Below are 13895 nucleotides of genomic sequence, written 5' to 3'. Positions count from 1 at the left end.
TCTGACTAACCCACTTATACGTTGACCTTTAATCAACTGGTGGTTTAGGATTAAGCGCACCACAAGGTAACATAGTGGCCACTCATCAGGCAGTGGGGTTTTGTTGCCATTAAGAACACGGAGCGGGAGGCTGATGGATCTCACCCCATAGGGCACAATCTATCAGAGACTTCTCCTGCACAAGCCCTATGGAAATGAATGGAAGCTGTACTACTAGGGATGTGCATAAAACCAGTTTGCCTGGTTCGGTTAGAATTCGAACCAGGTTCAGACCAGCAGGGGGAGGTTCAGTTTTGGTTTTGCTTGAAACCACCCCTCCCCCCAATTCAGTTTGAACTTGAACTGGTTAAACCTCCCGAAGTGGGTGGGGTGATAGTTGGCACCCATGAGTGCCGACAAACCAACCCCCAAAGCAATCGGACACTCGTGAGACTTTTTACGAATTTTTTCATTTCCCCTCTCATCGGGTATAATGGGACTCAAACCAGCCCATTATTCCCTATTGTGGAGCACCCATGGGTGCCAACTACCAGCCAAACCCCGAAGCAAACGGACACTCCTACAATTTTTAATGAATTTTTGAAATATTTTTTAATTTTTTCCCCTCATAGGTATAATTGGACTTGAACCAGCCCATTATTCCCTATTGTGGAGTACCTGGGGGCACAAAAGTGGGATGGGTGGTAGGCACCCAGGGGTGCCTACCACCACCCCCCCCAGTTCAGTTCAAATTCGGTTTGCATATCCCAATGTAGTACGGCAGTGGTCTTGTAAATCACCTGTTCATTTCAGTGTGGCTTGTGCAGAAAAGGGGCTTTCTGGTGCCCCATGCTAATTCCTGGGAGGGAGTGCCACTTGGATTTTCCAGCTCTGTCTAGCAACATCCACAATCTGCTTCAATTCAATCTGGAAAGATTTCTTTAATGAGCCTTTTGAAAGGAACTGAAAACCATTGAAAAATGTCATGGGACTTACAGGCATAAATCTAAGTCTTGGGCCCAAGGAGTCCTAGAGATGCAGAAATGCCATCCAGTGTTCCCTGTAACAGAGATCCTAGATGATGTTAACTACAACTCCCATCATCACAAGCTGCAATGGCCTTTGGCTGGGGATTATGGGAGTTGTAGTAATCAACTATGGGAATTCATGTTACACGGAAGAATGATGCCATCCTTTTTTATAAAGAAAAACAGGAACACATTTTTATAAACACAGAAGGAACACACTTTCCCATTTATCACTTTCGTACAGGGAATCTTGGTTTAATTATTAACATTCTATAAGCCACCCTGGGACTTTCTGTGAAGATTCAGGATGTGATTTGAAAAACAGTCATCTAGCTGGAAACATTGGCAATATTTATCTATCTTTTTATCCTACTTATCAGCTATAACTGGCTCCCAAACTGGCTAACAACCCATAAAACCCAACACAAATAACAACTAAAATGAAAAGAAAAATGCGCATCCCGCTGGAGGTTCTTAGCGGGTCTGGCTCCAGGAGGACTGGAGAGCTGCTTGGCTGCTGCTTTCACTCCCTAAGGGCAGCCGGGAGTTAGAATCGGGAAGCTCTCACCTGGGGCTGGATCCAGGCACAATCCAGTAGTACTTTCTTGGAATTGTGGTATCAAAACTCACTGCCTACTTTAATCTACAGCAGAGGTCCCCAACCTTGAGTCCCCAGATGGTTTTTTTTTTAATTTTAGATTTCTATCTCACTCTTCCTCCAAGGAACCTAGAGTGGCATACATGGTTATGTTTATGCTCACAACCACCCTATAAAGATGGGCTAGGCTGAGAGAGAAGTGACTGGCCCAGAGTCACCCAGAATGGGGATCTGAATTTGGATCTCCCCAGTCCTACACCATACTGGACTCCAACTCCTATCACCCACCGCTACAATGGCTGAAGGCTGGAACCCTTGATCTACAGCAAGGCTGCTCAACTTTGGCCCTCCTGCAGATGTTGGCCTACAACTCCCATAACCCCTGGCTATTGGCTAATGTGGCTGTGGATTATGGGAGTTGTAGTCCAAAAACAGCTAGGGGCCTAGGTTGAGCAGGTCTGGGTCTACAGGATGGCAAAGAACAAATTTTTAGATGAATACCTCAGATGAATACCTATGCACAAACATTTATAATGTAAGAGAGTCGCTGTTAGGGTTTGCTTGCTTACAATTCATGTACACATATTTATGTATAAGGCTCAATTCAGGTAACAATGTTGATTTACACACACACACCCCTGCTTGCCCTGGAAACTGAGAGAGCACGCGGGAGAGAGCAAGAGTGTATGTAATACATACATACACACACACACACACACACACACACACACACACACTTATTTAAAGTGTCAGCATCCAACCTCAGCACTTATACAGGTCTATAAAAGAGGGGAGATCCAAGAGAGACCAGGCCAAGGATCTACTGAGAGAGTGGGTGCTCTTTGGCTTGACCACTGCAGCCTGTTTACCCCACAAGGGAGTATCTCTGCCACAAGCTTAAAAGGCAGTGTTTTGAGACTATCAGCCACCAAAAGGACCAGGATCCTTAGTTTTGTCTTTTGTTGCTTTTATATGAGATTTAAAGCTAGGCTTGTCAGACATGCACCACGCAAGAATTAAGGTTTTGCTGCACAACCATGGACATGAAATAAAACGTTGCTCTGACAACAGTTAGGACAGCATGTATACAGCAGGCATATTACAAGGGAGCAGCCACAGCTGCCCAGAACATAAGAAGCTTCTTCTACAGAGTTCATCTAGCTCAGTATTGTCTACACAGACTGGCAGTGGCTTCTCCGAGCTTACGGGCAGGAGTCTCTCTCAGCCCTATCTTGGAGAGGCCAGGTAGGGAACAGGGAGGCAAGCATGTACAGGTGAAACTCGGAAAATTAGAATATCGTGCAAAAGTCCATTAATTTCAGTAATGCAAATTAAAAGGTAAAACTGATATATGAGACAGACGCATTACATGCAAAGCGAGATGAGTCAAGCCTTAATTTGTTATAATTGTGATGATCATGGCATACAGCTCATGAAAACCCCAAATCCACAATCCCAGAAAATTAGAATATTACATGGAACCAAGAAGACAAGGATTGTAGAATAGAAAAATATCGGACCTCTGAAAAGTATACAGTGTACTGTGCTTGATTGGCCAGCAAACTCGCCTGACCTGACCCCATAGAGAATCTATGGGGCATTGCCAAGAGAAGGATGAGAGACATGAGACCAAACAATGCAGAAGAGCTGAAGGCCGCTAATGAAGCATCCTGGTCTTCCATAACACCTCATCAGTGCCACAGGCTGATAGCATCCATGCCACGCCGCATTGAGGAAGTAATTGCTGCAAAAGGAGCCCAAACCAAGTACTGAATACATATGCATGCTTATACTTTTCAGAGGTCCGATATTATTCTATTCTACAATCCTTGTCTTCTTGGTTCCATGTAATATTCTAATTTTCTGGGATTGTGGATTTGGGGTTTTCATGAGCTGTACGCCATGATCATCACAATTATAACAAATTAAGGCTTGACTTATCTTGCTTTGCATGTAATGCATCTGTCTCATATATCAGTTTCACCTTTTAATTTGCATTACTGAAATTAATGGACTTTTGCACGATATTCTAATTTTCCAAGTTTCACCTGTAGGTGCTCTTCACAGAGGGGCCCATCCCCTAAGGGGAACATCTTCCAGTGCTCACACATGTAGTCTCCCATTCAAATACAAACCAGGGCAGGCCCTGCTTACCAAAGAGGACAATTCATACTTGTAGGGATGTGCATGAAACCGGTATGGCTGGTTCAGTTTGAATTCAAATGAAATTCAACCCGGCCTGGTGCCAGTTCTGGCCTCACCAGGTCCGGTCTGGTTTGACTGCTGAACTGGACTGGACTGGATCAGGTGAATCCTTGTAGAGGGGAATCCGCTGAGGATTCCCCTTTACACACAACGGGGGATTCCCCAAAGGGCGGGAGGGGGTGAGAGGGGCACTTACCTTCCCGCTGGTGAGGGGCTCCAATAAACCCCCTGCTGGCTTCCCCAATGGCACCCTGGGTCAGTGGCTGCAGCATGGTTCGAGCCTCGTTGCAATAACTGCAGAGTGTGCAGCAGGATAGAATAGAGAGCCCGACGACGCTCTTGCACAAGAGCACCGGGCTATCTATTCTAATGGCCTATGCTCGTGCATGGAGGCCCACTGCATGCTCTGCACTCACTGTACAGAAGTCCAAAGTGGGCTGCAGCCACTGGCCCAGGATGCTATGGGGGAGGTCGACGGAGGGTTTAGTGGAGCCCCCTGCCGTCCTGCCACTGGAGGAAAGGTAAGTTCCCCTCTTGCCCCCCCCCCACCCCACCCTATGGGAATACCCCTTTGCTTGTCAAGGGGAAACCTCCGTGGATTCTCCTTTACAAGCATTGACCCAAACCAGTTTGAACTCAGATTGACATCCCCTTTTGGGGGGCCAGGCCAGTTCGAACCTGTACCAGTCGAACCGGTTCGCACACCCACCATGCTTGCTACCACAAGGCCAGCTCTCCTCTCCAAGGAGAGGCGCAGAAGAGGGACTCCGGCTGCACCACCTGGATTAGGAGACATGCGGCTTCCTTTTGCTCAGGCTTTGCATCTTGTATCTTTGCAAAAAAAGAAAAGAAAAGAAAAAAAGACCCAAGGACAGGTGCCTACCTGAAGAAGTGATTGTTTCCCCACAGTATTCTGTCTCCGTGGTGCAGCTGTGTAGGACCCGTGACAGCTGTGCCATTTACGAATGTCCTGTCATGAAGGAAGAGAAGCAAACCCAATTGTTTCCACTCCCAAGGCCCCCACCACCACAACCCCCATCACAAAGAGAACAGGGTGAAGAATGAAGGGGCTGCATCTACTGGGGTCCCTCCCTCCTTTGAGCCAGGAGCACAGGGTAAAGATGCTGCACAGGTGAAGATACCTGAGGCCAGGTAAATGCAGCCGTCTCTCTCCTGCTATGCCCTCTCCCTGCAGTTACATCATGGCTCCTGGGGCCAGAGGAGTCGCCTTTCTTTAACAAAACGGAAGGCTCCTTGGGGGCAGCTGACTCACATTCTCTCGGTTGCTCTGGGGCGTCCACTTTGCCCACTCCGACTCTTGCTGTTCCGAGAAGCCGGCCGGCCAGCCATTCTCCAGCCAGCCCCTGGACTTCTCTCGGCCAGGCTCTTCTCCCCTGTCCCCTACCGTGAGTCACCAGCGGACCTCCCAGCAGCATGCAGCCTTGCCTGCTGGCACAGCATCTTGCTTTCCAGGGCCCAAGACTGAGCCCGAGATGCATTCATTGTCCTGGGGGTGCAGGGCGTGGCAGCTAGGCTCACAGGGAATTTCTACTGAAGGCATGAAGCGGAGTGCCAAGAAAACCTACAGTTCTGGCACTAGATGAGATTTCAACTATGTGCATAAATTGCTCTTGCTTGGAAAAGACTGCAAAAGCAGAAACAAAGCAAGAGGCAGACACAGGGGGCAGCGGGAGGGCTGAAGAGAGAAGCCGCTGACTCCATGAAAGGTCCCGAGTCTTGGTTCTAGCCTTCCCTCCACACGCCACCATTTCACCCCTGAATCAAAAGCACTACAGCTCGCTTTCACGAAAGACAGACACCCAGTTACCTCGTATTCTTCTGAGGGGTGAGCATCACTTGCCCATCCAAGGTGATGTCTATTATGCAGTGCTCAGGAAGAATCCCCATTCCGCAGAGCTGGATGTCTTGAGAGTTATCAGAGCCAATCAATGTGTGCTCCTGCAGAAGATTCAAAACTGGGTTCATGAGAAGGCAGCGGAAATGCAAGTGTACGTGCGTGCATTTTGGATATACAGGGCTCCCTTATATAGTCACCCCCATCTAGACCTGCATTATCTCCTCTGCCTGGCTGTGGCCATCGAAGATCTCAGGCAGAAGCCTTCCCAAATCTGCTGCCTTGGGCTCTTGTGACTGGAGATACCAGGGACTGAAGCTGCGACCCTTGGCTTGCATTTATAACACATATTTTATCCTTCTAGTAAAGCAGCAACACGAAGGGACCACATAACACTGGTTTTGAAAGAACTGCGCTGGCTGTCGTTTCCAGGTGAAATACGAAGTGCTGGTTATGACCTATAAAATCCTTAACGGCTTAGGTCCAGGCTACTTAAGAGAGCGCCTCCTTTGTCATAAATGCTGCTGCCTGTTGTGATCTTCTGGAGAGGTCCGGTTATGGTTGCCACTGGCTCATTTGGTGGCGACCCAGGACTAGGCTTTCTCTGCGGCTGCCCCAGGGCTTTGGAATATGGGCCCTGCTGAAATAAGAGCATCTCCTTCTCTGTTTGTTTTCTGGAAGACCCTCAAGACTCTCCTGTTCTTGCAAACTTTTAATCAGAATTAATTTTAAAAACTTTTATTAAAAAGCCTGGGAAGAGCACCCCTTCATGATTAAATCAGTTCAGGTGACTCTAGAACACCTGATGACAGTTTCTTACATAAGTGACCATATTTCACTCCTAAAGCCCTGAATGGCTTAGGTCTAGGGTATTTAAGAGATCGCTTTCTTTGTCGTGAATCTTGCCGCTTATTAAAATCTTCTAAGGAGGTCCTGTTACGGTTGCGGAATTGGCACCAGGCCTTCTCTGTAGCTGCCCCAGAGCTTTGGAATGCACTCCCTGTCAAAATAAGAGCTTCTCCATTTCTGATGGCTTCTAAAAAGACCCTCAAGACACACCTGTTCTCTCAGGCTTTTAATTACAATTAATTTTAAACTGTTTAATTGTCTTTATGCTGTGAAATTATTTTGTTTCACTCTGTGAATTGTTTTTAATTGTCTTTATGCTGTGAAAGTGCTTGAATTGTTTGTTCTTGTTTTTATGTTGTAATTTGGATTGTTTACACCTCCTGGAGATGTATATACCAGGTGGCATATAAATAATAAATAAAAAAATAAATATAATGAAGCACGTTGTTCTACTCTTAGCACAACTGCAACTGAAAGCACACACTCTCTCTCCCTCTTCCACCCTTTCTCCCCACTCCGATTTTCCTGACCTATAACATGCAACTACAAGGGCGCCAAGAGTAGGGATAGCAACCTTGCATTGCCAGAATGAGGGACACATGTTTGGGCGAGGGCGGGTGGGGGGGGAGAGGTGTATGCAGTGGTAATCAAGAGCCTGAGTATCACTGACGTATGTGTAACTGAATTATATGCTGTTGAATAATGCCAGCATTGTTATTATTTAGAACATATTCAAGTTATATCTACAGGGACCAACATGTCATCCCTGAAATAAGGGACGTCCCACGTAATGAGGGACAGCTGGCAACCCTAGCCAAGAGTACATCGTATCCCTTTGCAAACACACCAAGGCCACCAGTTAACCAGCTGCTTGTCCCCCAAGGCATTCTTGCCACGCCTTGATGCGAAGAGCCTGGAGTGGGGGGTGCTGAAGGCTGACCAAGCACTTTGAGTGTAACAATCCAGACACCTACACCGATTGCAGAGTCTCTGGATCCACAAAAAACACCACTACAAAAAAGCTCTTTTGTTGCTTCTCAGCAAGCAACTCGTGATGTCTAAGGGTTCTCCCAACCCCATCTGCCCACACACACACACACACACACACACACACACACACTGCATTCTTCTGTGTGCCACCCTGCACTAGGATACGCAATGACTCAACAAGAACAGGGAGGGTTTCAGTTCTCCTTAAAGAGGCAGCTCTTTAAAAAATTTCCTCCAGCCCCTTTAAGTTTAGAGACAGCTTTCAAATATTTAGGAGGATATCAACTGCCTCCCTAACAGGCAGAGAGAGGACGAGGGCGGATACAGTGCTGGCTCCTTGGAAATCATCCTTTACAAACCAGGAGACAAGCCTCACAAATGCACCCTCCCGCTTTCTGCACCAACCACGATTTGGCACAGCACATGCACTGATGAAAACCACAGTTAACACAAATCAAGAAGTTTTCAAGAGTGCTATTATTAGATGCATAACTGAGTGCTATTATTAGATGCATAAAAGCAACACACAGATTCAGTCACATCCCAAGCATCCACCAGCACTGTTTAACAATTATGAATTACAAAGAGGTTGTTCTTTCTGACAGCAAACAGACCCCGCAGGAGGATTCCTGCACCACATTTCCATGGGTCTCCCACGCCTGCCCCACAAGCCACTCTTCTGAAAAGTAACATCCGGGTAAACTGCCAGCTTTTCACCTTTAAGTAATAGACCAAGAGTTCGTTGAGAGCGGGGTCAGCGTTCAGATTAACCAGAAAGCACTTGTTATCGCCCACTTTGATCCCAGACGACTGGAGAGAGATGCCAAGGCTTTCGAGTTGCTTCTGCCGCTCCTGAGTAAAGGAACAAGATTAGAGAGGTACAACATCAACAAAGACAAATGTTGACTCAGATATTCCTCCAGCGTGCAAGCCGGGGTAACTGCACTGAATTGGTGCAAGGAGGGGGGCAGTGGGTCTTCCCCATGGCTGGCTGCCCTGCCATCTATTCTAGGGGACCCCAACCTCGGGTCCCCACGTGCATAGCGCAGTGGTTAGAGGGCTGGACTGGGATTGGATAGACCCCAGTTCAAATCCCCCATTCAGTCATGAAACTCAAGGGGTGACTCTGGGCCAGTCATGTATCTCTCAGCCTAACCTACCTCACAGGGTTGTTGTGAGGATAAAAATAGCCATGTACACTGCTCTGGGCTCCTCGGAGGAAGAGCAGGATATAAATGTAAATCAATAAATAAACAAGCAGATAAATAAATAAATACATGTTCTTGGACTACAACTCCCATCATCCACAGCCACAACAGCCTTCTGACGTTTTGGCTGGGGGTGATGGGAGTTGTAGCCCAACCCCTGGGGACCCAAGGATGGGAACTCCTGATCGATTCCACGTATTGAACCCTTGCAGCAGCATCCTCCACACCCCCGTTCCAGGCCACCCTCTTTCTTTTGCGATTCACAGGCAGAGGGATGTGCAGTGCCATATGAAAGCCTGGGGCAGTGGCAGCCATCACAGCGAACACAGTGCAGGAAAGCACAGAGCGCAAGTTAGCCAAGGGAGAGGAGGAGCAGAGCGGCAGATGCTCAGCCAGCTGGAGCGATCTGGTGGTGCCTCACAGGCCGCGGACTCAGGATCCAGGGTCCTAAGTGCCGAAGCCAGGGCAAAATCACGTGTAACCCTGTCATCACTGATAAGAGTCTAAGAACAAGGGTAACCCTGAAGCATGCAACTGAAGTACCGTATTTATCACAGGTTTATACTGCCTGATAGATACATCTCTAGGCGGTGTACAAAACCTAAAAATCAGCATTTACCTGAATCTAAGACTTTTTCCTAGTTCTTGCCTATTAAATATGGGGAGGGGTCATCTTAGATTCAGAGTCCTCTTACTTTGGGGTAAATACAGGTAAAACCTGTATGTGACCTCTGTCTTTTCAGGCATCATCTTACACTCAGAGTTGCCTTCTATTCGAGTAAATACGGAATGCCTTTGTTGTTATGAAACCTATTGCTTTGAGAGCTCTTGGCACTCCTGGACACATTAAGAAGCTACAGCACGGAGGCAAGCAAAGGTTTTGCTCTCAGAACCTCCAAGGTACAGCCCCCAGCTAACAGATCTCAGACAGCTGGACTGGGGAAGACCTTTTGCTGTTTTAACATCGGGAGAGTTGCTGGCAATCAAAGGAGACAATATTGGCCTGCAATAGCCAGCGTCAACACAGTCGGCTCCAGGACTGTAAGAACTGGGGCGGGGTCACCCCCCTCAGGCTCTAGAGCAGGGTTTCTTAACCTTGGTCCCCCAGATGGTGTTAGACTACAACCCCCATCATCCCCAGACAGGGCCTTTGTGGCTGCGGATGATGGGAGTTGTAGTCCAACAACATCTGGGGGCCCAAGGTTAAGAATCCCTGTTCTAGAGGCTTGTTTCTTTCAGCTAATTAGCATAGTCCTGCCTTGGAGCACATAAGGGGGCTAACCCAGCGAGATCTCCTTGACCCCAGCAACTGAGAAAGACCTTTTGGTGTTTTAAAATCTGGAGAGTTACTGGCAATCAAAGGAGACAATATCGGCCTGCAATAGCCAGCGTCAGCACAGTCGGCTTCCTATGGGAGCACATTGATCCAAGGCAGAATCAAGGGCATCTCAGCAAGAGCGTCAATAAGTCTCCACTGTCTGAAGAAATACGTTCTTTGGTTTGTCCTGAGCTACTGCCCCATCAGTTTCACTGGGTAACACCACAGATTTAGACCTTTAATGAAAAAAAAGTGTACCTATCGCACAATTCACAATTTCTTCCCACAAAAGTCCAGTAACTATACAACTCAGCTTGCTGTTGTAACATACCAAGAAAACGCAGACAAATGTGACATTTTTAGGCACTTTTGCATGTTTGTTCCTATCCTTAAAGGGAGCCCAAGCAGAGTTGCTCTTATATGGGGCTTCACAGTGCAACCCTGTATAAATCTCTCCATGTTCAGTGGGGCACTCTTTAGTATGTATGTTAAGGACTTTAGCTGCCATTACGATTTATAAAATGAGAGTTACAGTGGTATTCTTCTTTGGGTATTTCCAGATGAAGTAGTACTCTGAAAACAGAAGTTCTTTTCACTTATTGATGTGGCATCTTCAGCTGTCACCCAATTTCACAGTGCCATCAGCTGGCCATTTGCTGCCAATTCACGATGAGACTCGCATCTTAGGACACAATTCTCACCACAGATTGGCAGCAAATGGTCAGTAGATGGCGCTGTGAAATTTAATAATTTCTCATGAAAGAAATATGAAAGGTAATAATTTCTCATGAAAGCAGTCATCCCAGCAATTAACCAAAGGCCTAAAGTTATGTCGTTGAGTTGGTGTCAACTCCTGGTGACCACAGAGCCCTGTGGTTGTCTTTGGTAGAACACAGGAGAGGTTTACCATTGCCATCTCCTGTGCAGTATGAGATGATGCCTTTCAGCATCTTCCTATATCACTGCTGCCTGATACAGCTGTTTCCCATAGTCTGGGAAACATACCAGTGGGAATTCGAACTGGCAACCTATTGTTCGCTAGGCAAGTTATTTCCCCGCTGCGCCATTAGATGGCTGACCAAAGGCCTACTCCTAGAGCAATAAGAGGACCTGCTTATTCCTAAACTCCAAGCACTTCTGTGAAAGGATTTGCGGGGTGGTGAAGCACCACTACTTTTATTCTGAACCAAACAAAACGCAAACCTGTGCAATCTCTTCCGTCTTCCTGAGTTTCTCCTCCCATGTCACAGTCATCTCCTGGATAAGTTTTTCAGACTCCTCCAAACGGTCTTTCAGTTCTGGTGATTTCATAGCCTAGAAAGAAAAGAGGGGCGAGGAAGAGAGAAGAGCACTGAATGCCCCTTGCAAGTACTACTGGTGGAAGGTTGGAGGTATTGTCAGTTCACTCGTCATTATGATTCAAATTACTGAAAAACAGGCCATGCATGAGGTGTCCTGGAATCAACACCCATGATGTGGGGAAGTTAAGGGCACCTGCATAGGGGGTGGGGGGGATCTTCTAAGTCAGCACTTTAATGCCAAACAGGTTATGGGAGAAAAGATCCTTAAGAAACAAGGCATAGCATGACATGGAATAACCTTGAACATTGTGTCATCCACACCAGTCCTGTTATTGTGCCCGGTGGGGCTCAGACTGGCAGGGGACCAGTGCAGGCTGAAGATCCACAGACGTGGATTTGATCCCTCCGAAGATTGTCCAGTTCTAAAACGACACATAAGGGACACTCATCATAAGCTGCAAGAGAGGAAGTGTGAATGTTGCTTTCTGTAATTCTCTTCCCCAACTCACAGGTCTCATGCCAAGGGAAATGAGGTGCATTCTCCCTGCAGGGAGATGTGTGTTCCGTCTCCAGTCAGAAGAACATTTCTCCTTTTGCACAAGACTGGGAAGGAGGTGCAAATCACAATCACTGTCCCTTCTTGCTCCTTCACTGAAGAACTGATCAAAGCAGCTGTGAGTCGGTGCCCACAGAACAGCTTGATATGATCTTCAGGTACAGATTGGACTCCTCCGATAATGGGGCACGCACTTGGAAGTAAAGCCCCGTGCTGCATCTCATGCTGGGAAAGTTGCCCCCCGCCAGGCAGCACAGGAACTCATGCAGGTGATGGAAGTTGCAGGCCAACAACAGCTGCAGCCCCTCGGGGTCATCCTCTCCTGAGCTACAGGATGACACCCACTTCTGTCAGACTCCTCCACAAAAGTCACATTTTCCACAAAGCCTGGTGGGAGCAAGCATGAATTGTCCCCTTTGCTAAGCAGGGTCTGCCTTGGTTTGCATTTGAATAGGAGACAACATGTGTGAGCACTGTAAGATATCCCCCTTATATTGGGGTGTGTGGCTGATCTGGGAAGAGCACCTGCCTGCTTGCATGCAGAAGGTTCCAACTTCCCTCCCTGGCAGCATCTCCAAGGCAGGGCCGAGAAAGACTCCTGTCTGCAATCCTGGAGAAGCCGCTGCCAGTCTGTGTAGACAATGCTGAGCTAGATGGACCAAGGGTCTGACTTGGTAGAAGGCAGATTCCTGGGATTCCCTGTATTGGAGTTCAGACGGCCAGTGATTCAGGGCCTGCAGAGTGCATATAACCGCCCTGAGCCATTTTGGAAGGGCGGTATACAAATCAAATCAAATCAAATCAAATCAAACCAAACAATATAAAGCAGCATGCATATGGACGCCAACAAACCACCACAGCAACCCTGAAGAGCAAGCCACACCTCTGCTTTGGTGAGCTGCTCCCTGAGTTTCTCCACCTCCTCCCGCAGTTCTCGGATGATCCTGGCATTAGGGTCTTCATTCACCACGGCATGGTTCACGATGTTCTTGGCCCGGTCGGCGTACCGTAGGGTCGACAGGGTCTCATCATAATTATCGGCGGCTGGGCTGACTGTTGCAACCATCGCAGTCTTGCTGTTGCCCCCAAGGCTGTCCTATGAAGAGAGGTCAGGGAGGGAATGAGCAGGTGGGCACCTCTGAACACCCGTGATGCTCAGGAGATTAGACTGCTTGTATTGAGTACTTGCCCCGTGGTTTACTGTTTGCTACACACAGTACCCAGCAAAAGAGATTAGTCCCATTTGAAAAGCAAGTAACCTTCACAACTTCCCATCCTGACAAACGGTTGATGTTTTTTGCTGCTATAATATAAGAGCAGCCCCGCTCAAAGGATTCTGTTCCAACCAGCATTCTGTTTCCAACTGTGGCCAGAAAGATCTGGCGCTCATTAGCAGAGCAAGGGAGCCACAGCCCTCCTCAGCTGTTTGCTCCCAGCATTTCATGTTCAGAGGCGGACAGCCTCTGAACATGGAGGTTCCATTTAGCCGTTGTGGCCAATAGCCACTGATAAAGCTATCCTCCATCAATCTATATAATCTGTTTGGTTTTTTAAAATCATGTAAGTGACCATCACTGCACATGGATTTTGTGATTTCTGCAATTTGACTGTGCATTGTGTAAGTAGTACTTTTCTTTCTTCTTCTCTTGGCATACTGCCAGACAAATAGTTTCCCTCCTGTTTGTGAAGATTGTGAGCCTGCAAGACAGGGACCTGTCCCCTCACTCTATGTGCACGGCTATTATTAATAATAATGTCCCACTGAGTTTTAGCATTGTGAAGGGAACTGAACACTTCCTCTTCCCCTGTGCAATGGGAAATTCCAGGCAGCCTTTGACATGAAGGGCTCTTTTGCCAGAGTAAGAACTTTCAAGATTTAAGATCTCAAACAGGGCTGAGATCCTCTGGATTTAGAATGGCGCCAACACTCAGTGGCAGAGCATCTGCTTTGCATGCAGAAGGTCCCATCCCCAGTAGCATCTCCAGGTAGGGATGGGAAAGACCCCTC

General features: G+C 47.5%; 1 protein-coding gene across 4 annotated transcripts in view; it reads right to left on the bottom strand.

Moving 5' to 3' along the window:
- KIF13B (kinesin family member 13B) overlaps positions 1-13895 on the bottom strand; it is a 188833-nt gene that overhangs the window by 80958 nt on the left and 93980 nt on the right. For all 4 annotated transcript variants that reach the window (XM_053248955.1, XM_053248978.1, XM_053248971.1 and 1 more), the window contains exons 11-15: positions 12771-12983; positions 11234-11344; positions 8222-8356; positions 5639-5769; positions 4694-4780 (exon numbers count right to left, since the gene is read on the bottom strand). In XM_053248955.1, coding sequence (XP_053104930.1) covers positions 4694-4780; positions 5639-5769; positions 8222-8356; positions 11234-11344; positions 12771-12983 — 677 coding nt within the window. The remainder of the gene's footprint in view (positions 1-4693; positions 4781-5638; positions 5770-8221; positions 8357-11233; positions 11345-12770; positions 12984-13895) is intronic.

This window comes from Hemicordylus capensis, chromosome 1 (assembly GCF_027244095.1).
Source record: "Hemicordylus capensis ecotype Gifberg chromosome 1, rHemCap1.1.pri, whole genome shotgun sequence".
NCBI classification, from domain to species: Eukaryota; Metazoa; Chordata; class Lepidosauria; order Squamata; family Cordylidae; genus Hemicordylus; species Hemicordylus capensis.
This window is presented reverse-complemented; position numbering and strand designations above follow the sequence as displayed.